Source organism: Oryza brachyantha, chromosome 9 (assembly GCF_000231095.2).
Source record: "Oryza brachyantha chromosome 9, ObraRS2, whole genome shotgun sequence".
NCBI classification, from domain to species: domain Eukaryota; kingdom Viridiplantae; phylum Streptophyta; class Magnoliopsida; order Poales; family Poaceae; genus Oryza; species Oryza brachyantha.
The window spans coordinates 14,325,219-14,348,961 of NC_023171.2; the positions used below are offsets into that span (position 1 = coordinate 14,325,219).

At 44.1% G+C, this 23,743-nt stretch overlaps 10 protein-coding genes, 1 long non-coding RNA gene and 2 pseudogenes across 12 annotated transcripts; 10 read left to right on the forward strand and 3 right to left on the reverse strand.

Annotated features, from left to right (window-relative positions):
• The first annotated feature begins 1,613 nt into the window (after positions 1–1,613).
• LOC102720076 (auxin-responsive protein SAUR36-like) lies at positions 1,614–2,326 on the forward strand. The gene has a single exon (XM_006661436.2). The coding sequence runs from the start codon at positions 1,643–1,645 to the stop codon at positions 2,255–2,257; it is 615 nt and encodes a 204-aa protein (XP_006661499.2). The 5' UTR covers positions 1,614–1,642; the 3' UTR covers positions 2,258–2,326.
• An 843-nt stretch (positions 2,327–3,169) lies between these two features.
• On the forward strand, positions 3,170–4,008 carry LOC102711459 (auxin-responsive protein SAUR36-like). Its single transcript, XM_006660866.3, has one exon. The coding sequence runs from the start codon at positions 3,373–3,375 to the stop codon at positions 3,805–3,807; it is 435 nt and encodes a 144-aa protein (XP_006660929.1). The 5' UTR covers positions 3,170–3,372; the 3' UTR covers positions 3,808–4,008.
• A 1,219-nt stretch (positions 4,009–5,227) lies between these two features.
• LOC102711729 (auxin-responsive protein SAUR36-like) lies at positions 5,228–5,953 on the forward strand. Its single transcript, XM_006660867.2, has one exon. The coding sequence runs from the start codon at positions 5,321–5,323 to the stop codon at positions 5,747–5,749; it is 429 nt and encodes a 142-aa protein (XP_006660930.1). The 5' UTR covers positions 5,228–5,320; the 3' UTR covers positions 5,750–5,953.
• A 1,190-nt stretch (positions 5,954–7,143) lies between these two features.
• Positions 7,144–7,726, reverse strand: LOC102712008 (auxin-responsive protein SAUR36-like). The gene has a single exon (XM_006660868.3). It carries the CDS (start codon positions 7,724–7,726, stop codon positions 7,289–7,291), a length of 438 nt encoding a protein of 145 aa, XP_006660931.2. The 3' UTR covers positions 7,144–7,288.
• Positions 7,727–8,382: 656 nt separating this feature from the next.
• On the forward strand, positions 8,383–8,853 carry LOC121055378 (auxin-responsive protein SAUR36-like). Its single transcript, XM_040527838.1, has one exon. The coding sequence runs from the start codon at positions 8,383–8,385 to the stop codon at positions 8,821–8,823; it is 441 nt and encodes a 146-aa protein (XP_040383772.1). The 3' UTR covers positions 8,824–8,853.
• A 1,181-nt stretch (positions 8,854–10,034) lies between these two features.
• Positions 10,035–10,711, reverse strand: LOC102710327 (auxin-responsive protein SAUR36-like). Its single transcript, XM_015841107.2, has one exon. It carries the CDS (start codon positions 10,604–10,606, stop codon positions 10,181–10,183), a length of 426 nt encoding a protein of 141 aa, XP_015696593.1. The 5' UTR covers positions 10,607–10,711; the 3' UTR covers positions 10,035–10,180.
• A 1,072-nt stretch (positions 10,712–11,783) lies between these two features.
• Positions 11,784–12,797, reverse strand: LOC102710616 (auxin-responsive protein SAUR36-like). The gene is made up of 2 exons (XM_040527783.1): positions 12,711–12,797; positions 11,784–12,567 (listed from the first exon to the last, which is right to left on the reverse strand). Exon 2 carries the CDS (start codon positions 12,387–12,389, stop codon positions 11,952–11,954), a length of 438 nt encoding a protein of 145 aa, XP_040383717.1. The 5' UTR covers positions 12,390–12,567; positions 12,711–12,797; the 3' UTR covers positions 11,784–11,951.
• Positions 12,798–13,603: 806 nt separating this feature from the next.
• On the forward strand, positions 13,604–14,196 carry LOC102710901 (annotated as a pseudogene).
• A 1,766-nt stretch (positions 14,197–15,962) lies between these two features.
• LOC102712290 (auxin-responsive protein SAUR36-like) lies at positions 15,963–16,625 on the forward strand. The gene has a single exon (XM_006660869.3). It carries the CDS (start codon positions 16,031–16,033, stop codon positions 16,451–16,453), a length of 423 nt encoding a protein of 140 aa, XP_006660932.1. The 5' UTR covers positions 15,963–16,030; the 3' UTR covers positions 16,454–16,625.
• Positions 16,626–17,731: 1,106 nt separating this feature from the next.
• On the forward strand, positions 17,732–18,295 carry LOC102712568 (auxin-responsive protein SAUR36-like). The gene has a single exon (XM_006660870.3). The coding sequence runs from the start codon at positions 17,805–17,807 to the stop codon at positions 18,225–18,227; it is 423 nt and encodes a 140-aa protein (XP_006660933.2). The 5' UTR covers positions 17,732–17,804; the 3' UTR covers positions 18,228–18,295.
• Positions 18,296–18,516: 221 nt separating this feature from the next.
• Positions 18,517–21,428, forward strand: LOC121055390. 2 transcript variants are annotated; one of them, XR_005812523.1, is made up of 3 exons: positions 18,517–18,693; positions 18,937–19,146; positions 21,302–21,428. It is a non-coding gene; the product is annotated as an uncharacterized LOC121055390 (long non-coding RNA). The 2 variants fall into 2 exon arrangements; XR_005812522.1 differs by lacking the exon at positions 21,302–21,428 and adding an exon at positions 19,263–19,423.
• LOC107304919 lies at positions 20,062–21,017 on the forward strand (annotated as a pseudogene).
• Positions 21,429–21,924: 496 nt separating the features above from the next.
• Positions 21,925–22,621, forward strand: LOC107303349 (auxin-responsive protein SAUR36-like). Its single transcript, XM_015841000.2, has one exon. It carries the CDS (start codon positions 22,012–22,014, stop codon positions 22,444–22,446), a length of 435 nt encoding a protein of 144 aa, XP_015696486.1. The 5' UTR covers positions 21,925–22,011; the 3' UTR covers positions 22,447–22,621.
• The last annotated feature ends 1,122 nt before the right edge of the window (positions 22,622–23,743 follow it).

A 23,743-nucleotide genomic window follows, 5' to 3' on the forward strand; every position in this document is an offset into this window, starting at 1 on the left:
TTGTGGAGAAAATTACAAACTGATCAAGATGATCAGCGATCGACAGTAGGCCATCGACGAGAGAAAAAGACAAAGATGAAGATTAAAAACTAGTCGTCTCCCTCCCGAAAAATCCCTGCTTCTCTCCAAATTAAAATCTCTGCTTTAATGTCACTTACAAGGTCCTGCGCTGAAGCAGCCCTCCTCTCGAAAACTCTTTGATTCCTCTGTTTCCAGACCATCCAGGTGACAAGCATGCAGAGTGAGTCGAAAGCACTACTGTAGCGCGTCCGAAAGCTTCCCCTGGCTGTTTGCCACCAGCCCACCAGGTCTGTCTGCACTTCGCTCGGCAGAGGAAAATGCACTCCTGTCCAAGCTCTGAGGCTGCTCCATACCTGTGATGTATAGCTGCAGGTTTGGAAAATATGCTCACAGGTCTCATCTCCAGATTGGCACAAGGCGCACCTCGATTGCCCGGGCCACCCTCGTTTTGCCAGATTGTCTGCTGTTAGGCAGCTTCCCTGAGTTGCCAACCACATGAAGAATTTGACTCTCCCCGGTGCCCTCGATTTCCAGATCAATGCCCCTGCGATTGATTGGATTCTTGGCAAAAACAACACCGAATACGCTGATCTCGTCGTGTATGATCCGTGGTTGCTCCTTTCCATTGCTTGTAAGTTGTTATTACTTCGCAAAGATGTAATTTTTTTTTGTTCATGCTTGATTCCAACGTACACTTCATGTTCTGGTACTAAGTTTGTGAGTTGTGACACACGGTCTTAGAAACAAGGATATACTTGTTATTGCATCTCCGATATGTTTTTTGCTTTCTCCGTAGCAATGACCGTTTCAGGGTTATAGTATTCCACACTGGATGAATGCTGGATGTAGTCTATATTACAAACCCTGTTTCAGAGTGTCCTATATATTAGTAGTTCACTAAAAAAAATCATGTACATAACTCTCCATGCTGTTTTATTGATATATTGGGAAACTCATGTCTATTTGTTAAAAGAACAATTTTACCATCTTTGATAAAGTACCAAGAAGTACCACATGTTTAGTATAAAATTTGGTACTTCAAGGTACAAATTTTAGTACCTAGAGGTACTTTCTCAAGAATGGTAAAATTTGCCCTTTTTTTAAATAAGTAGCACTTCCAAAGAGTTCTATATTTCACTAAAATAATTCCAATTGTCCTATTTGATGATGACAATGGCAATGATGACTTAGCTGTTTTGAAACCTGAAACTTGAAACCAGTCAATGCCCACAGAAACTATGCAGACCAAGAAACATGGACTGAATCAATGATTCAATGGTATGGCATGCTGCAGATGATACTTCAAACAGAAAACTCTATGTATTGCAGCAAGTTGCCTGGATTAACCACCCATATGATCAAGATGGTTAGCATAGGAGCATTCAATCTAGCTGTGTGTTCTACCAGTTCTGGACGCCACAGCCCTAAAGGGGACCAAATGTCAGCTTGGTCCATAGGTACTGATGCTTTAATGGCTACCTAGTGTACAAGTTGGTATTACAGTGAATCACCAATCATCGAACCAGTTGCAATGGCTCCATCACTCAGGGAACAGCCGGTCCCATTAAAATCTCATCAAAGTCACACCGTCTCCTACTTCAACAATTGTGTGGCAACATTCATGGGTTTGTCTCCTGTGGCCCTGCTCACCACTTGGGCTGCCCCTGCACTGGCATCTCTCCATTCACCTATAAGACCATTGTATTCTCAACACAACCTCTTCATCTGCAAACAACATTTCAATCTAAGCATCTGTGCTTCACACCTTCAGAGAGAAAGTGCATTTAGCCAAGAACACATCAGAACGATGATCAGTTCAAGGAAGCTTGCTCAGTTAGCCAAGAAGTGGCAGAGGATGGTGGCATCCAGTGGGCGGCAGACTGCAAGCATCGATGGATGCTGCAGCACGGCCACAGCGTATGTCGCAGACAAGGGCCATTGCGTGTTGTACACCACCGATGGGGCACGATTCGAGGTTCCACTTATGTACCTCAGCACAGCGGTCTTCTGTGAGCTCTTGAGGATGTCTCAGGAGGAGTTTGGCTTCACTAGCGATAGCAAGATCACATTGCCTTGTGATGCCTCAGTGATGGAGTATGTGATGTGTTTGATTAGGAGAGAGGCCTCTGAAGAGGTTGAGAGGGCACTTCTGAGCTCTATAGTTAGGCCTTGTCATAACACTAGCTGTGTGGTTCCACCAATTAGACTCAATCAGCATTTTGCTGTTTGCAGCTAGTCTGTATGGTTTTTGTTCAATCTGATGTAAATTATCAGGATTATAGAATGAGACAAAAGATACAAACTTTTCTTAGCAGCACAGTGCACTATTTTTTGTCCTTGAAAATGCTGATTTCCTGTGGTTATTCTCATCAGCATCCTTTTCCATGTTAGGTGTTACAGATACAATTCGAGTAGTTCGCTAACTGAAGGATCCATTCATGGATTTTGAAATATTTTTGCAAATGTTGAATAAAAATAGATGTCTAGGAGTTTATGCATGGAAAACACTGATGAAGAATAAGCATCGCCGATGGCTTAGCAATTACGTTGGAATCACTCTTTTCTTTCCTTTATTACCTTTTCTCTTCATTTTTTCTCTCAGAAATCTTCCCTCTGATGAAGAAATCAACAGCTCTCATGCTATGTTTCAGAAAGACATATGACTGGCTCAATAGTTGCACCGGCCAGTTGTAGTCCTGCAGGTCCATATAGGAAAGTATATAGGAAGAAGCAAAGGAATGGAGTTCACATGATATGTTACTAGCCAAATATTCCACCCTCTAAACAGGCAGCATGACATTGTCGCGATATTTCTTATTATTTTGAGAACACTGAATGCTTTAAATCTGCTAGTCCCAGGATAACATTTTCTGGGCATTAAGTCATCTCAATCAAGGGTTATTTTAGAGATTAAAAAATATACAATCAAATACCTAATATATTTGATTTCTCATTGCAGGGTCAGAAATGGCACTGACCCTGACACGTTGGACCTGACTTACATGAGGTCCTCATGAGGCATGCTTCTTGGACACCAAAACAAGTCAGTATGGCTATACAATGTGGTGTCCTTACACCCACACACTGTTTTGATGGCTCCAACATAACTGATGGCCCTATAGAAATGTAATCAGAACCACAGTGCTTGGCCTTGAAACATCCCATGTTCTGAGCTCATGGCCTTGCCCCTTGCCAGCTTGCATTGATAGTTGCACTTAAAACACAAGCCTCTCTTTCCCCTCACCTATAAATCCATCATTTTAGAACCACCACTTCATCCACAAGCTAAACATATCTCCTAGCTCAATAATACCTCATACAAAAACTTCAGGCAAGAAAGGAGAAGCAACCATGATCAGTGCCAAGAGACTCGCTCAGATGGCAAAGAAGTGGCAAAGAATGGCAGCCCTCGGGAGGAAGAGGCTCACATGGACGATGGCCAAAGGAACTGATGAGTGCTGCAGTTCTGTTGCAGTGAAGGGCCATTGCATCATGTACACTGCCGATGGGAGGCGGTTTGAGGTCCCGTTAGCATTCCTCGCCACAACGATCTTCGTAGAACTGCTCAGGATGTCTCAGGAGGAGTTTGGCTTCACAAGCGATGGAGGGATCACATTGCCTTGTGATGCAGAGGTTATGGAGTATGTCATGTGCTTGCTCAAAAGAAATGCATCAGAAGAAGTTGTCAGGGCATTCCTGAGCACCATTGTGAAGCCTTGCCACTATGGGAATGGTTTTGCACCATCATTGGGGTCTGTACAACAAGTAGCAGCTTCTAGCTTCTGAAAGTTTGCATAGAGTTAATATTTTTCCTTTTTTTCTTCTTCTGAATGATGTAAATATGGAGACATGAAGTGAGAAATAGACATTGCAATTATTCATACCAGTGGAATCTGTTCGTTCTCTCTGTCTTTTCTTAACTGAAGTTGCTTGTGACTCCTGAGTTCTGCAGTTCTGGATGTGTGGTAATCAAATATCAGGTTTTGTATTTTTGGTTGCATCACTATCGGAGATTTTCTACATGCTTCGGACTGAATGAACAAATGTAGCATATTGATTCATACAAGTAGTTCAAAAAATTCTGTATAGGCCTATAACAGTTCAAGAAAAACTGATGGAAGCAAACAGGCAAGCTAAACTGTCACGCCCAAAATATTTTTCCTAAAAATGCAGAGAATTTTTTTTAAGAAGTTCTGGGTCCTGCTCGTTTTGCATTTCTGGGTTTCATAAACATTAAGATGTGGGAATGGCAACTGGAACAAAATAATGCCGCATATCCATTTGTATCATAAAAAATACTCAATGGAAAACTGGCCTTGTAGAAAAATATGTTCTCAAAATTAAAGGTTAAACTAAAAAGAATGTACAAAACTTCAACACACACACAAAAAAACATGGCAAATGGATCAACAGAAACGGTCTGGCATTCCTTGAAATCAGAGAAAGGGAGAGGGAAAATATGGCATTCCAGAAAGAGGTATATTACTAGTTATGTACTTTTGTTCTTGCCTCAAATGTTGTACTGAGAAGCTCAGCTACAACCAGAGGTGCTTGCTTCAACTTGAAAACGTGATTCAAATGATTATTCATGCACAATAATCTTATGAAACAATACCCTTCCAAAAAGGACATACTAGCAACAATCATCTAGATGTATAGTAGCACCTTCAAGAAATGAAGTGCAAGGAACACCACATGAGATGCTGGAGGAAAAATCAGACCATGTGCTACTAGACTGGGACAAGATTTCCTCTTATGAATGTTCAGAAACAACATGTTAGAGTCGTGAGCAATGCATATCACAATTTCAGAGGCTGCATTCAGAGCACCAAATTGGGTAACTGAAAACACCACAAACTGAATCCAGGAGTCACTGCTAATAATATCTCCAATAGAAACTGAGCTGCGGCGAAGCGTTGGGCCCAATTAGCATGTTGTTCTCACGCGGCTTGTTCCCAAGGCTGTGAAGCATGGCAGCTACAAATGATTGAAAGCAACTGGCTCTCACAAGCTATTGCTTGCAGCATTTGCACCGAAAACCTGCTCCCGTGAAAAATCTGATCCAAATCAATCATCCTGCGACATCGCATGCGCCGATCCCATGGCCTTGTCCCTTGCCAACTCTATCTCAAATCTCAATGCCATCATCTGCTCTGCATCTCTTCTCCATTGCCTATAAATTCAGCATTTGCCGGACAGACTGAACACCATCACATTTCATCAACTCATCCACAAAGAGAGCACACATCTCATCAGATTTCCAGCTGAAAATCACCAAGATCAAGAATCAAAATCAACCATGATCAGTGCCAGGAGACTTGCTCAGCCGGCCAAGAAGTGGCAGAGGATGGCATCACTTGGAAGGAAGAGGCTCACCATGAAAGCCAAGGAGAATGACGAAGAATGCTGCACTTCAGTGGCAGGCAAGGGCCACTGTGCCATGTACACAGCGGATGGAAGCCGATTCGAGGTCCCGCTGGCGTACCTCGGCACTGCGGTCTTCACTGAGCTCCTCAGGATGTCCCAGGAGGAGTTTGGATTCACGAGCGATGGCAGGATCATGCTGCCTTGCGATGCTGCAGTGATGGAGTACGCCATGTTCTTGCTCAAGAGAGATGCCTCAGTTGAGGTGGAGGAAGCATTGCTGAGCTCCATGGTGGCAACTTGCCACTCCTCTGGCTGTGTGGCGCCAACTGTTGGAGTCAACCGGCGAATTTCCTGCTTGTAGCTAGCTTCTTGGAGAGCCCAAGTTTTCTCCGATCCTGTAGTTTTATTCTGTTCTGTAGTTAGATGTAGTGATATAGAAAAGAGGAAAAATGCCATGTAAGCGTTTGAATCTTGCAAGCAATCAAAAGAAAATGGGCAGCCAACATATGCTGCCATTTCCCGCCATAAATTGATGTTGCGTAGAGAACTTCAATATTCGATCTGCAATTTTGTATACTTGGATTTAAATCTGTAGTTTTATAATAAATCAAGTGCTAAAATTTTAATTTGCAAACACAATGGAAAATTCTGAAAAACATTTGAGGGTGATTGTTTCGCTTTTTGAATGAAGAAGTCTAACGACATATTTGCGAATGAAAATAATTTATGAATAAAACTTTTATATTTGTATTCTTAGTGATATAAAAATCAAGGCTGAAAAATAAACTATAATGAAAAATACCTCAAAATCAACTTCACATTTAAGGTTAAAAATTTAAATTTTAGCTTATAAACATAAGCAAAAGCGAAAACATTGGGTGATGAACTAAGTGTCAAAAATCATTGAGGGAGTGCGAATTAAATGGTAAAAAAAGGTGTGAGGGCATACGAATTGAGTAGTAAAAATTCCTTAATTTTCTCACAGTAGAGTATCAAAATGGGGTATACTAGCTAATCCGACAAACAACCACTCTATCTTTTCGCTTCTGCTTATGCTTACAAGCCAAAAGTTATATTTTCAACCTTAACTTTAGAGTTGTTTTGAGATTTTTTCATCAAAGTTTATTTTCTAATCTTGGTTTTTAAATTGCTAGAAATGCATATATAAAAAAAATTATTCATAAATTATTTTTCGTTTACAAATATGATGTTTCACTTTTTAATGAAAACGCCAAAAGATTCGTGTGGAGCTTAGTGCCAAATGTGATATTTGCTATTCCTATATCCTAAGCCAGGTTTCAACTGCACTAATGATTTTTAGGAATTTTTGAATACGTGGCTTGCTAGCTTGAAACTTCATCACTGCAAATATCTAGGAACGTGGGAGTAGAGTAACTTAGGCCTTGTTGATCCCTGTAAATTTGGTGATGCTAGTGATTGCAAGCTTCTGTTTTATGATTTGTCCTTAACTATTCTTTTGAAATATCTTTAATTTATCCATGTGATAGAACTTATGAGGTGTTATCTAAAAGGTTTGGGATGTAAATTTGATACCTCCGTATCTTCTATTGCAGGAGAAAACATTTATAATCGCTTTCCCCTTCTCAGATTAGGACAATTTTATCATGAGCAAAAACCGAAATTTTGATATCTCTTGATACCTTCTAAAGGACTATAAAATTGTTCGGTACTCTGAACGATCTTATAGTTCATAATTAACTGTATTCGCCCTCAAAAAGCAAAAGCCAAGGGTACTGCAAATTTGCAATTCGAATGCTCGCACACAATTAGCATTTCATTTTCCGTTCTGTACTGAACTATATTTACACGAGATTGCACAAGATGTGCAAAAATGTAGAACGCGAAGTGCAAAACTCTGGACATCTTCAGGATTCATGAACTAGCTGCAAACTGCAAACTGACGGTGCAACGCCACAGGCGGCATCGTGCAGCCTGAATTTTGGCAATGCATCATCGTCGCCACAGAGCTCAGGAACGCCCTCTCGACCTTCTCCGATGCGCTTCTCCTCAGCAAGCACATCACGTACTCCATCACGGACGCGTCGCATGGCAGCGTGATCCTCCCGTCGCTCGCGAACCCGAACTCCTCCTGCGACATCCTCAGGAGCTCCACGAACACCGTCGTGCCGAGGTACGCCAGTGGCACCTCGAACCGCCTCCCGTCGGCCGTGTACACCGCGCAGTGGCCCTTGTCCGCCACCGGCGGCGACGGCGAGGCCGTGCCGCAGGCGTCGTCGTCTTCCTTGGCGGCCGCCGTCGTCTTGACCCTGATCTGCAGCTTCCTCGCCAGCTGAGCGAGCTTCTTGGAATGGATCATGGCTGGTTGCTGATCTTGGTCGTCAGGTGAGTTGCTTAGGAATGGCTCTGTGTGTGAAGCGCTGAATTGTTGGTGTCTTGATGGCTGGCTAGCTCATAGATATATAGCCGAAGAGCAAGGCATTCGGTAGGGGACAAGGCCATGAGCTCGAGTGTGCATCCAGCATTCCAGCACATGCAAGACATGGACGTCACTCTCTGTATCCAAGTCAGATTTTGACGAACAGATAGCAAGGCTGCCAGAGCCAGTTCGTCAGAAAAGCATTTCTTAATGATTTTAAGCAAATGAGCACATGCCATTTCGTAGTTAACTGTGTGCCGAGCACCCTGTTTAATTTCGTGTGTTTCAGATGGCGTGCCGAGCTACCTTTTCAATACTACGTACTCCACGATATATAGGCCACGTTTTCAATACAGGCGTATCACGCATGAACAGTTCAGCATTTCCATCAAACACTCGTGGCTTTGTCTCCCATACCTAACAGAGATCATAGCCATGCTTAAGTTAAGCTTGCCTAACCCTTCTTCATCTGTAAAAACAATGCTTGCTCTGTTGGTCATCACAAGTTCACAACCACCAGCCCTTGAGTTCATCTAAAAACAGCACAGAAATCACACCTTCATCGCAGAAGAGCATTTTAGCCAAGAACTACAGCCATGATCCATTCAAGAAAGCTCGCTCAGTTGGCCAGGAAGCTGCAGCACAGGATGGTGGCCGCCGGCAGTGGACGTCAGGCGGCGGCCGGCACCGACGGGTGCAGCAGCAGCAGCAGCATGGCGTCGTCGACGTCGTGTCTCGCCGGCAGGGGCCACTGCGCGGTGTACACCGCCGACGGGGCGCGGTTCGAGGTGCCAATGCCGTACCTCGGCGCGGCGGTCTTGGGCGAGCTCCTGACCATGTCCCGGGAGGAGTTCGGCTTCGCCGGCGGCGACGATGGCAGGATCACGCTGCCGTGCGACGCGTCGGTGATGGAGTACGCCATGTGTCAGCTCAGGAGAGACACCTCTGAAGATGTCGAGAGGGCGTTCTTGAGCTCCATAGCTAGGCCTTCTTGCTACAATGCTGGCTCTCAGCAATCACTTGCTGTTTGTATGTGATTTTTTTTGAAAGAAATCAACACGAGATTGTGTTATTTCATTAATAAAGGCGGAGAAGAGTACAAGTCCTTAGGTGTAAAAGAGAATAAAAGAGAAAGGGGAGGGGGACAGATAAACATGCACGTTGGGCTCTACATCCAAGCCTCTTGGCGCCCGCCATGGATCAAATTCTAGCCTCGTCTTTAATTAGTTCTAGGAAACATTAATTGAAGAAAAATGCAGAAATCTTTCATGGCATATACTTGTTCTCAGTGAGCTCTGAAGAAAGCAGAAAGAATTCATAGTTGGACACAATTCAAGCAATGTTCGTTGACGTGGACAATGGCTGATTCATTCATGAACCTGAACCAATTTCTCTGTTTGGATGAGATTTTGGTATATATATGCTCTCTTCATTTTATATTTAACGTTATTGACTTTTAGATCTAGTTTGATCTTTGTCTTATTCACTCTTTTTGTGCAAATATAAAATATTACAAGTTAGGTTTAAAGTTATTTTAGCAATAAATCATATCATAATAAAAATAAATAGTAGTTATATATATATTGAATAAACAAATAGTCAAACATTGATCTAAAATTCAATGATGTTAAATAAAAAAAATAGATGAGTATATATACACCTAAAACATTTTGTTTAGAAGTTCAAAAGGCGTGCCAACAAAAACCCGAAATTCAGAGTTGATCAGGCCTTAAAGGCTTGGAGTATCTTTCGTTCGTCCGATTAAAATGGGCGGTTAGGATTGAGTCGTGTGAAGCTGACTCGGACATTTTATGGATAGACCCTCGCAGTTTCCTTTATCATATGGAAGTATCCTCCCGTCCAGTGCGCCGCCGGCGGCGGAAGTGGCGGCCGCTCCTGCTTTACTCGTGTGCCAGCGCCGGTGAATGCGGCACCGCCGCCCTCGGCGCTTACGGTGGCGTCGGGTGTCAAATCGATGCCCACAATGAATCAGGTGAGTAGCCCCTCTTATCGGTAATGTATCAAATAAAAGGGTATTTGTTTGTGCTAGTTGTTTATCTCGATGAAGTTCTTTATAGATCTTTGAGTATTCTTTCTGTAATTCAGGAAAGTGAAAAAAAAACAAAACTTGTTGTGTAACATTTGTTTTAGCTTGGGTATGCTGCGCCAACTGCCCAGTTTCTGAAGTTTTTTCTTTGCGCCAACTTGATTAATCCTAGATTGGCTGCAGCCGTGCCAGAGAAAAATGAGATTCAGATACCAATGTTCTCAAAGTGGCAGAAATGGATGCCAAATTTTATCATATGAGAGAATGTATAAGTACAGATTTGCTTTTCCTTCTATCTAGAACTACTTACATGAAAGAGTGCTTAACAAGTGAAAATACTAGGAGCTTCAAACAGCAACTCGCATGGCAAGTTCCATAGGTGCTGCTACACTGTTTGCATAGTGGCATGAAATCGCCATGGAGCTCAAGAATGCCTTCTCAACATCTACTGAAGCATTTCTTCTAAGCAAGCACATCACATACTCCATCACTATGGCATCACATGGTAGTGTAATCTTGCCATCACCTGTGAAGCCAAACTCCTCCTGTGACATCCTCAGGAGCTCACTGAAGACAATCGTGCCAAGGTACTGCAATGGCACCTCAAACCGCATGCCATCTGCAGTGTATATGATGCAGTGGCCTTTGCTTGCTGCTGTCGTTGAGCATCCTTCAGCTTCCTGTGTTGCGATCACTGTAAGCCGCTTTCTTCCCAGGGCTGCCATCCTTCTCCACTTCTTTGCTAGTTGAGCAATCCTCTTGGTGCTGATCATGGTCGATTCTTTTTTCTGGAAGGTGGACGCTGGAAACCTTTACTTGAGTTGAAGTGCTTTGTTTGAGGATGAAGTGATGGTGTTCGGAGGCCACTTAGCCATGAATTTATAGCTGGAGAGAAGGAAGCATCCAGCCAAGTGCCAGCATGGTTGGAATAGTTGAGTAAGGAGACAAGGCCATGAGCATAAGGAGACAAGGCCATGAGCATGTCATGTGTGATGTTCCAATCTGATCAAGGCAACGTGATCGAGATTTCATATTGCTTTAGAGGCAACTGTATGATGTGTGACAGGCACATCACAGTGCACCACCATACTAGCATGCTTAGTGGATAAGTAGCACGATGACCCCATGCAAATTGCTTCTAATGTGTGAAGTTCAGTTCCTCGGCTGTTGTACAATGGGATATTGGCAGACAAGCCTTGTGCTGATAGTGAAAGATTAGCTGCATATGTTAATTGAAAGACCAATCATTTCGCAATGATCACGGGAGCCTGCTCTTGTACTTTGCAGTGCATCACCCTGAATTGCAATCAATTTAAGGGCCATTATCATGGATATGAATCATTTCGTATTGTCCTTATGCACGTTCTTGACAATTTGATGAGGTATGAAAGGGAGTTTGGTAATCAATGCAGAGTATGCAACTTACCGAACAGTTCCCATCTCCCATCTCCATTCTGATTCATGGCCTACCTGACTTGTGGTTGTAGCATTGCATGTGGCATCCATTCTAGTGAGCTTCTCTGAACTTCCCTGTGGGCATCCAAAACGTCATCTACTAATACCGGGAGAAAGTGTTATCACAAAATTATATAATCCTTTCGAGCTAATTTCCTCTATCTCTGTCTTCTAGGGATTACCTTTTGTATTCTAAGCATGAAATTTGCCAGGTGGAATTAATATTATTCCATGTTCGATTGTAGTATGCATGAGATTTCTCCTGCTGATTCCTTCAGTACTATCTGGTATCCTAGCTAGGCACTTGAAATTTTTATAAATGAACATCTATACCCTATGAAATTTCCAGTGTTAAGGACTTCTTGAATATGTGGCTTACTAGCTTGAAACTTCGTCACTACAGATTAATGTAAATCACTTCAATTCCTGATCCTGGCATATAGTCTGGAGTCTGAACGATCTTACAGTTCATAGTTAACTGTATTCGCCCTCAAAAAAACAAAAGCTAAGTGTACTGAAAATTTGCAATCGAATGCTGGTACTCAATTAGCATTTCATTTTCCATTCTCCTGTACTGAACTATCTTTACATGAGATTGCACAAAGACATGCAAAAATGTAGAACACGAAGTGCAAAACTCTGAACATATTCAGGATTCATGAACTAGGTGCAAACTGCAAACTGACGGTGCAGCGCCACAGGCGGCATCGTGCAGCCTGAATTTTGGCAATGCATCATCGTCGCCACAGAGCTCAGGAACGCCCTCTCGACCTCCTCCGACGCGCTTCTCCTCAGCAAGCACATCACGTACTCCACCACGGACGCGTCACATGGCAGCGTGATCCTCCCCTCGCTCGCGAACCCGAACTCCTCCTGCGACATCCTCAGGAGCTCCACGAACACCGTCGAGCCGAGGTACGCCAGTGGCACCTCGAACCGCCTCCCATCGGCCGTGTACACGGCGCAGTGGCCCTTGTCCGCCACCGTCGGCGACGGCGAGGCCGTGCTGCAGGCGTCGTCGTCTTCCCTGGCGGCCGTCGTTGTCTTGACCCTGATCTGCAGCTTCCTCGCCAGCTGAGCAAGCTTCTTGGAATGGATCATGGCTGGTTGTTGGTCTTGGTCGTCAGGTGAGTTGCTTAGGGATGGCTAGCTTGTGACTTTGCGAGTGAAACGCTGAACTGACGATTTTCTTGATGGCTAGCTAGCTCATGGATATATAGCTGAAGAGCAAGGCATTTGGTAGGGGACAAGGCCATGAGCTCGACGTTTGCAATGCTGCCTAGAAAGGGAGGCAGCCAGATTCAGATTAGATTTTAGCTGGGCCATCAATTGCTGCACCCCGTAGGGACAATGGCAATGGCAATGGCAATGGCAATGGCAATGGCAGTGGACTAGCTAGTGGCTGAGCAATCAGATACGTACTACAGTACTTGCAGTTGCAGCTGAACTGGGCAGGAAGTAATTGCATCGTGCAGCCATCCAGGGTCCAGCTTTTATGGAGGCTGTTCCATTCTGGTCAGCTTCCTGTAGTATCATCTGTCAAAAGATTGAGAGGTAAGCTGGTGATTAGATTTGTTCAAAAAGCAATCATTTGTGAATGAGCTGACGACGACTAGTAGTTGTGATCTCAGCATCAAAGGGGACAAGGCGAGATGGCTCAAGTTACTGAGCTGATGCATTGTTCATTTATCTGCTTTTGGGGTGTGTGATCTGCACTCACAGCTGCAGCTGCATGGTAGGTGTTGGCAGTGCTTTTATTGATGCGACACAGCTTGAAAGACAGCTCCACCAACCGATTTCCATCGGTGATCTGCATGGTTTGTAGCATGGAACATGTGGGCCATGTGGCAACCATTTCTTGGCACATTCTACAGCCTTTTTGGGAGGGGAGTTCATGAGGGAGCCGGTTTTCAGAATCAAAACCACGGGCACCAAAACAAAACAATTAACACCGACCCATCCAGAGCAATGGCATGCAAGTTGCCTGGATCAACCACCATCTTGAAGTACACAAGCTACACAATTAAACCGTGTGGGCTCTATCAGTTTCTCATGCAACAAACACAATTCAGACAGGTCTGGGCCATGAACGATGGCTATTGCACAGTGCACAGTGGATCGCCAATCATCCCAGCAAGTTGCTGATCGACTCCATCACTCACGGCTCAGCCCTTCACCAAACTTCGCTCATGGCCTTGTCTCATGGCTCATCACTTATGGTGATAGGACATTAGGACTGATAGCTACACTTGATCTTTTCCTTCATTATCCTTGACCTATAAATTCATGTCAGGCTGAAGTGCTGAACACATCCACTCCATTCAGAAACAAGATACGATCAATCTAAAACAACCTAGCTCAGAGCAACAAACTGCAAGCTAGCCAGCTTAGCCAAAAACGAAGCAGAACCATGATCCATCCGAAGAAGCTTGCTCAGTTGGCCAAGAAGTTGCAGCAGCGGATGTCAGCATCCAGCGGCGGCCGGCACACGGCAGGCACCGCCGCCGGCGACTGCTGCAGCACGGCGTCTGCCGCGTCTCTCGCCGGCAAGGGCCGCTGCGCGGTGTACACCGCCGACGGGGCGCGGTTCGAGGTGCCGCTGCCGTACCTCGGCACGGCGGTCTTCGGCGAGCTCCTGACCATGTCCCGGGAGGAGTTTGGCTTCGCCGGCGGCGACGACGGCAGGATCACGTCCGTGCGATGCGTCGGTGATGGAGTACATTCTGTGTCTGCTCAGGAGAGACGCCTCCGAGGAGGTTGAGAGGGCGTTCTTGAGCTCCATGGCGAGACCTAGTTGCCACAACGTCGGAGCGTCAACCATCGACTCGCTGTTTGTACATAGATCTCGATGTAAAATGTTAGGGTTTATTACAAGAAATGAATCATTCAGATGATTGCAGTTCTCTCCCATCCATGTCTGAAACTCTGATCTCGTTGGTTCATTCAAACTGCGGCCGCTTTCGGCGGTGAGCGGGTGAGGATTAGTTATCTGACACGAAAAAATGTAGTAATAAATTAGTATATAATTAATTAATTATTAATTATAAATAATATAAAATATATTAATATGATTTTTTAAACATTTTTCATATAGAAAAAATAATCATAAAAAACCGTGTGGTCGTCATCGAGAGGTTTTGTGTTGGGCTCCTCTGTGTGCGCCGTGGGCCTCATCCAGAATGCAGGAACAGCCCCCATTGGCCTTTCTGGCCCAACTACACGCGGTCCAAATCATGGGCCTAATCTCTGTTCTGGAGTTTATGGGCTGAACTGATCCGCGTCGATTAAATAGGCCCACATTTCCCTGGAGACGGTAGGATAGGCCCATTTTGACAGCCCAGGGTAGGAGGGATCTCGTAGGCCTATTAGCGTAAGGGAGATTCCGGCCTAATTGCCCGAAATTATGGAATATTGTCTTATGGAATAAGGATAAAGTATAAAATGGAACTCGTGTTTAGTAGCAGACCAAAGCTACATATTTGAAGTTTCAGGTATTTGTATACCATAAAGGGTAAAATTCAACGTTTCACGATCAAGGTACCAAGCGAAAGGTCCTATATGGTGTTTTGGACAAGGACAGTATCTTTAGAAAATAAATCTGACCATAATTCTCTATCATATATAGAAAAATATCAACAAATATATGATTTTTAAAAAATATATTTCAAGATTAAATATTTGCAGTCTCCATTGTTGCAAGAAAATATTCTAAACATTACTTATAGTCAAAGTTATAAAAGATTACACTTGTCTAAAACCATAAGTATTATAAAAATAGAGGTCTTCACTCCGTCCTAAAATATAAGCATTAGTAGTATTTAAATCTTGTTTTAAAATATAAGTATTTATACGACTATTCTCCGTACTAATTGTTCTATACACCACTTCTCATTAAAGATTATTACTATTTTATCTCTCACCCTCGTTCATTTATCATTATTAAAAGTAATTGTAATATTTTATTTTCAATTTTGATTTTTGCTAAATAATTTAGAAATATTTATATTTGTCACGGATGCACGGACCTAGTAAGTAGGAAGGGCTGAAAGATAAAGTGCACCCATATGCAGCCACTTGGAGGGCAGCCCTGGACCATACAAGTTGAGCACCCGGCGACGATTCGGCGGCTTTCCAGTCGTTTCAGAATCAAAACCAGGGACGGCAGCAAAACAATTCTGACAAAGAAACCATGGACTTCTTGGGCAACAGTGCAACACACAGTAGACAAGACTTGCATGCAGCACTGCAACAACCGCAATCGAAAGAACAATGCAAGAAATTGCCTGCAGGATCAACCAACCACCGTCTTGAACACAATTGCCGTGTGGGCTCTATCAGTTGCTCATGCAACAGACACGATTTAGACAGGTTTGGGACCCTGATCTTAATGTGCTGTACAGTTGTAGATGATCACCAGTGAATAGTGATCCTAGCAAGTTGGACTGACTCCCATCACTCACCTCTCTGGCCTTCACCAAACTCAATTCAGGTCCCATGGAAGTCTCACCAAATGATCTAGTAATAACCTTGCACGTACAAACACCACTCATGACCATGTCTCCTGGCCCATCACTTTGATGATAGCTACACTTGTTCCTTGATCTTTTCCTTCATCCAACTTGACCTATAAATTCTTGGCCAGCTGAACACATCAACAAAGTACCAGCAGTCTAGCCATTGAATCTCACATCAACAAAGTGCGCAGCTAGTTCAGCCAAAAGCCAAAGCAGTCAAGCAGAGCCATGATCCAAGCAAAGAAGCTTGTTCAGTTGGCCAGGAAGCTGCAGAAGAGGATGGTGTCACCATCCGGGAGTGGCCGGCAGACGGCAGGCACCGCCGGCGATTGCAGCAGCACGGCGTCTCTCGCCGGCAAGGGCCACTGCGTGGTGTACGCCGCCGACGGGGCGCGGTTCGAGGTGCCATTGCCGTACCTCGGCACGGCGGTCTTCGGCGAGCTCCTGGCCATGTCCCGGGAGGAGTTTGGCTTCGCAGGCGGCGACGACGGCAGGATCACGTTGCCGTGCGATGCATCGGTGATGGAGTACGTTTTGTGTCTGCTTCGGAGAGATGCCTCTGAAGAGGTTGAGAGGGCGTTCTTGAGCTCCATGCCGAGGGCCTGCCACAATGTCGGAGTGATCAACCATCGATTTGCTGTTTGTATATAGACTCCGATGTGGAATTTTTAGGGCTGTTAGATGAAATGATTCATTCAGATGATGCACAAGTGAATGTTCTCTTGAAGTACTATTCTTCCATCCATGTTGTCTGAAACTCTGAACTCGATCGTTGGTTCTTGTCATTTATCTACTCTTTTGAGGGCTCGAGGCAAATGCATTTTTTGTGGCCGTCCTGATTGAGTCTCTTAATCTCTTTGGTTGCATGCGAACACACGAAATTTCTCACGAGGGGTAATTTTACCACCTTGAGACGGTAACAAGAGGATAACTTGAAAGCCTTTTTTTATCATACTTATAAAATACCAAAAGATATCACGTTAGTACAAAATTTGAGTAATTTTATCATTATTGATAAAGTACGGGCAGAGAGATAATATATTTTATAGTGTAAAATTTGGTAACTCTAATTACAACTTGAGGTACTAACATTTTAAATGCAAATTTTGGTATCTGGAAGTACTTTCTCCAGACGGTAAAATTGTCCATAAAATTTAGTACATTCAATTACAAGTATTTGGATATATTTAAATTTTGAGATTTGCTTCGTCCTAACATCGAGTAAACAGAATTTTGTAACTGACCATGGCGTGAAGTTTCTTGTTTTTTCTGGAGAGTGACGAGCAGAAGCAGCTAGCTCTCTTACTAGGCGCAAACTTGGTGCAGTGGGTTTATAGCTCAACTGGAGGAGCTCAGTGATCTGACGGCGAAATGAGCACTGTACCTGCAGTGTTGCTGGCAGGGTCAGATTTTGATGGAGATCGAAGCCGCCGGCGCCAGCCGACCGCGAGCGCATTCCGGCATCGCCACGGCGGCCTACTGGCGACTGCCATCATATGACGTCATGATTCAGCGATTTCAGACCGTCCTCTTTCAGTATCAAAACCAGGGGCAACGAAACAATTCAGACAAGAAAACCATGCATGGGTTGAATGGATTCAGTTCCTCATGCAAAGACACAATTCAGACATGTATGGTGATGAGGAGGTCCCAGACTCTGGGCCATGGAGGCATGGATCACCAATCATCCCTGCAAGTAGCTAGCAGTAGCAGTGACTCCATCACTCACCGCTCTGGCATTCACCAAAACAGCCGGTCCCAATGGAAGTCTCATCAAACTCTCAATGATCCAGCAACCTTGCACCTAGAAACACCACTCATGGCCTTGTCTCCTGGCCCATCCCATCCACTTGAACTTTACCTTCAATGATCTTCACCTATATATTCTTGGCCAGCTGAACATACGCATCCACTTCATTCAGAAACAAGATACAAGCAACCTAAGCATTGAGCCTCAGATCAACAGAGTGCAGCTAGTTCAGCCAAAAAACGCACAAGAACCATGATCCATCCAAAGAAGCTTGCTCAGCTAGCCAAGAAGTTGCAGCAGAGGATGGTGTCAGCTGGCGGTAGCCGACAGAACGCAGTCACCGGCGACGATTGCTGCAGCACGGCGTCTCTCGCCGTCGCCGGCAAGGGCCACTGCGTGGTGTACACCGCCGACGGGGCGCGGTTCGAGGTGCCATTGCCGTATCTGAGCACGGCGGTCTTCGGCGAGCTCCTGACCATGTCTCGGGAGGAGTTTGGGTTCGCAGGCGACGATGGAAGGATCACGTTACCGTGCGATGCTCCTGTGATGGAATATCTCATGTGCCTGCTTCGGAGAGATGCCTCTGAAGAGGTCGAGAGGGCGTTCTTGAGCTCCATGGCGATGCCTTGCCGCAATGTCGGAGCGCTCAGCCATCAACTTGCTGTTTGTACATAGCTACTGATGTAAAATGTTAGGATTATTACGAGAAATTAATCCATTCAGATGATGCAAAATGCACAATTTTCCTGCCAAAATTCTTGCTTTCTTGTCTGAAGCCTGAAACCTGAACCCTGAACTCGTTGATTCTCGGGTGTGTCTACTCGATCCGTAAGATGCATGCCCTTGTGTTTCAGGACCTTCCGATCAACATCGAACGGCGCAGATCGATGCTAGAGGAGAAGCCTGGAGACTTTTTACAGATAGGCGCCCGAATTACCCTGAATTACCTTTTCGTCCACGAATGTGAGGGGCCAGTGTTTTCCTCGCGCCGCCGGCGGCGGCGGCCACCACTGGGGCTCCGTTCCCCTCTTCCCATGCGGCCTCGCCTCCCTGAGACTGCTTGGCGGCGGCTCTGGGTGCGGTGTCATCGTCAGAGGGCGTGCGCCGGTGGCTTCTCATCGGCTCGCCTCTCCATGTTCTGGTGAGAGTTTTGAATCCCAAATGGGCTCTCTAATCGGTAGCAGATGCCACACTTATCATTTTTCTTGTTTATTTGTATCGATGTGTGGATAGATTAGTTGATGGTTTCCTGATTTGCTGTATTACACATGTTTAAGCATGGGCATATAGTGCACGCTTTCTGAAGCCGCAAAGAAATGATCTTTCTAGTAGAGATTAGTTCCACCTCCACTAATTTCCTTTTTTTTCTTTTTACTTCTGCTAGGTACTGTATTAAATTGTAGGGTCAGAAGCTGATATATGGTACCTAGAGATTATCTGGTTGAAGTGATCATCACACATATGTTACTATGTTAGTATGGGCATAATGGAGAAATTCTGCCAGAAGAGTAATGCCTACGGGTTATCTGGTGTAGACATGCAGATTTTTGTGGATTGCGATCTTCTGATGGCTGGATGTTGCTCCTCATTGCTTGTAAGTTGTTATTACCTCTAAAAGAATTTTTTTTCCCATTCAACATGCACTTCATATTGGTTGATCCTGACTTTCTGACATATGGTCTTAAGGATACACTTGTTATTGCATCTCAGATATGATTTTCTTTCTCCGGAGCAATGTCCGTTTCAGGGATATAGTATTCCACACTGCATGAATGTTGGATGCAGTCTATATTACAAACCGTGTTCCAGAGTGTCCTATAGTTCACTAGAAATCCTGTACATTACTCCCCATACTGCTTTGTTGGGCAAGTCTCCTGTCTATCTCTATATACTTTTTTGAAAAACTAGTACTTCCAAAATGTCCTATATTTCACTAAAAAGAATTCAGTTGTCCTATTTGATGACGACAATGGCAGCTCAGTAGCTATGCTGAAACCTGAAACTTGAAACCAGTCAATACCCACAGAAACCATGCAGACCAAGAAACATGGACTGAATCAGTGATTCAATAGTATGACATGCCGCATATGAAACTACAAAGAGAAAACTCTAGATACTGCAGAAACTGGAAACTAGTTAGTGCCCACGGAAACTATGCAGAATTGCAGACCAAGAAACATTGACTGACCAATGATTTCAATGTTATGGCATTCTGCGGATGAAACTATAATCAGGAAACTCTAGATATTGCAGCACGTTGCCTGGATTGGACACCCATATGATCAAGATGGCCAGGATAGGAGCATTAAGTCTAGCTGTGCATTGTACTAGCTCTCCGCAGCACAAAGGGAACATGACCAAATGGCTGGCTGGTCCATAGTTACTAAATGCTCAAAGGATTCCTATTGTACAAGTCGGTACTACAGTACGTCTCGCCAATCATCCAACCAGTTGCAGTGGCTCCATCACTCAGCAAACAGCTGGGCCCATTAAAATATCATCCAAATCACACCGTCTCCTACTTCAACAATTGCGCGGCAACATTGATGGCTTTGCCTCCTCTGGTCCTGCCCACCACTCGGGCTGCCCATGCACTGCCTTCTCTTCCTTCACCTATAAATCCATTGCCTTCTCAACACAACCATTTCATCTGCAAACAACACATTAATCTAAGCATCTGTGCTTCACACCTCCAGAGCAAAAATGCATTTAGCCAGGAATACAGTAGAACCATGATCAGTTCAAGGAAGCTTCCTCAATTGGCCAAGAAGTGGCAGAGGATGGTTGCATCCAGTGGACGGCAGACTGCAAGCATCGATGGCTGCAGCACAGCCACAGCATGTGTCGCCGACAAGGGCCATTGTGTATTGTACACCACTGATGGGGCACGATTCGAGGTTCCACTGATGTACCTCAACACGGCGGTCTTCTGTGAGCTGTTAAGGATGTCTGAAGAGGAGTTTGGCTTCACATGTGACGGCAAAATCGCATTGCCTTGTGATGCCCAGTGATGGAGTACGTGATGTGTTTGATTACGAGAGAGGCCTCTGAAGAGGTTGAGAGGGCACTCCTGAGCTCCATAGTTAGGCCTTGCCATAACACTAGCTGTGTGGTTCCACCAATGAGACTCAATCAGCAATTTGCTGTTTGCAGCTAGTATGTATGGTTTTTGTTCAACCCAATGTAAATTATCAGGATTATAGAATATGAGACAAAGATACAAACTTTTCCTAGCAGCACGGCGCACCAATTTCTCCTTGAAAATGTTGATTTCCTGTGGTTATTCTCATCAGCATCCTTTTTCCATGTTGGGTGTTACAGATACCATTTGAGTAGTTTGCTATGCCGCGAGTAGTTGCCATAAACTGTTGAAGGTCTCATGTACCACTTGGTAGTTTGAGGGCCTCCTTGCGACATCCTCTTGTCGTGAGCCTTCTACCTTTGGGTGTAAACTTGTAAATTCTTTCCCCCTTAATGAAATTTTGTTGGCAATCATTCGGCCAGCCCAGCAAAAAGTTTGCTAACTGAATTATCCATTGATGAATTTTGAAATATTTTTACAAATGTTGAATAAAAATAGATGTCTAGGAGTTTCTGAATGGCAAACACTAATGAAGAATAAACTTCGTTGATGGCTTAGCAATAGTGTTGGAATCACTATTTTCTTTCCTTTATCACCTTTTCTTTATTTTTCTCTCATAAATCTTCCCTCTGATAAAGAAATCAACATCTCTCATGCTATGTTTCAGAAAGACATATGACTGGCTCAACAATGGCACCAGCCAGTTGTAATCCTGTAGGTCCATATCGGAAAGTATAGGAAGAAGCAATGGAATGGAGTTCACATGAGATGTTACTAGCCAAATAGTCCACCCTCTAAACAGGCAGTATGACCTTGTCGAGAAATTTCTTATTTTTTTGGGAGCACTGGATGCATTTAATCGATCTGCTAGTTCAGGAACAACGTGTTCTGTTCTGGGCATGAAGTCCTCACAACCAAAGGTTGTTTTAGATATTTTAAACATGATACAATCACATACCTAATATACTTGATTTTTCATTGCAGGCTCAGAAATGGCACTGACCCTGACACGTTGGACCCAACCTACATGCGGTCCTCATGAGGCATTGCTTCTTGGACACTGAAACACGTCAGTACGGCCACACAATGTGGTGTCCATGCATCCGCACACTGTTTTTATGGCTCCAACATAACTGATGGCCCTACAGAAATGTAAATCAGAACCATATTGCGTGGCCTTGAAACCTTGCATGTTCTGAGCTCATGGCCTTGCCCCTTGCCAGCTTGCATTGATAGTTGCACTTAAACCACAAGCCTCTCGTTCCCTCACCTATAAATCCATCATTTTAGAACCACCACTTCATCCACAAGCTAAACACATCTCCTAGCTCAATACTACCTCATACAAAAACTTCAGGCCAGAAAGGAGAAGCAACCATGATCAGTGCCAAGAGACTCGCTCAGATGGCAAAGAAGTGGCAAAGAATGGCAGCCCTTGGGAGGAAGAGGCTCACATGGACGATGGCTAAAGGAGCCGATGAGTGCTGCAGTTCTGTTGCAGTGAAGGGCCATTGCATCATGTACACTGCTGATGGGAGGCGGTTTGAGGTCCCGTTAGCATTCCTCGCCACAACGATCTTCGTAGAACTGCTCAGGATGTCTCAGGAGGAGTTTGGCTTCACAAGCGACGGAGGGATCACATTGCCTTGTGATGCAGAGGTTATGGAGTATGTCATGTGCTTGCTCAGAAGAAATGCATCAGAAGAAGTTGTCAGGGCATTCCTGAGCACCATTGTGAAGCCTTGCCACTATGGAAATGGTTTTGCACCATCATTGGGGTCTGTCCAACAAGTAGCAGCTTCGAGCTTCTGAAAGTTCACATAGAATTAATCTTTCTCCTTTTCCCCCTCTTCTGAATGATGTAAATATATATGGATACATGAAGTGAGAAATAGAGATTGCAATTATTCATACCAAAGGAACCTGTTCGTTCTCTCTGTTTTTTTTATTAACTGAAGTTGCTTGTGACTCCTGAGTTCTGCAGTTCTGGGTTATGTATTTTTGATTGCATAAGAAATGTTGTATTTGTACAGGCTTTATGCAGGTAGTTCAAAATTTTCTGGATAGTGCTGGACCGGCTGATGAAACAAATTATGGAAGCAAACAGTCAACCAAAGCTATCTGGTGCTAGTAGTCAAAACTTAAAATGGGTAACATGTCATGTTCAGAACCATGTGTAAATGTACATTAATCTGAAACGGTCCTTTACCTAAAAATCCAGAGAAAAATAATCGAAGCAGCTCTGAACCCTTGCTCGTCTTGGCGTCTTGCATTTCTGCGTGGTGTAAATATAAACATGTGGGAAATTTATCTGTACTTGTACATTCTCTCAACCTTAATGAAATTTGGCTGCCAGCTCTTTCTGGTCAAAAATGTGTTCTCAAAATGAAAATTTAAATTAAAAAGAATATACATAGCTTCAGCACAAAAACATGTCAAAAGAATCACACACATGGCCTGGCATTCCTCTCAAACAGAGAAAAGTAGAGAGAAAATATGGCTGTCTAGCAAGAGGTATATTACTAATTATGGATAGTTTTTCTGGCCTAAAACGTTTTATTAAGCTCATCAACAACTAGAAACATCAATATGCAAATGCAACACATGCAGACTGATAAGTTGAATACGACATCAGACCCTGAAACGTGATCCAGATGATTATTCAGGTACAATAATCTTATGATACAATACCCTTTCAAGAAGGAAATACTCACAGCAAACATCTATGTGTAGTAGTACTTGCAAAAGAAATGAAGTAGAAGAAAGAGCAACTAAATGAACACCACATGAGATGCTGGAGCAGACCATGTGCTAGACTGGGACAATACTTCTTTTTATGAATGTTCAGAAAAAAAAAAGGATTACAATGCACATCACAATTTCAAGCCTGCATTCAGAGCACCAAATTGGGTAACCAAGAGCACCACAAGCTGTAGATAGTACTGAATCCAGGAGTCACTGGTATCTCTGATAGAAACTGAGCTGCGGCGAAACCGTTGGCCCCAATTAACATGTTGTTCTCACGCAGCTAGCTTGTTCCCATCGCTGTTCAGTATGGCAGCCACAAATGATTGAAAGCAACTCTTTGGCCGGCCTGGCATAAAGAAAA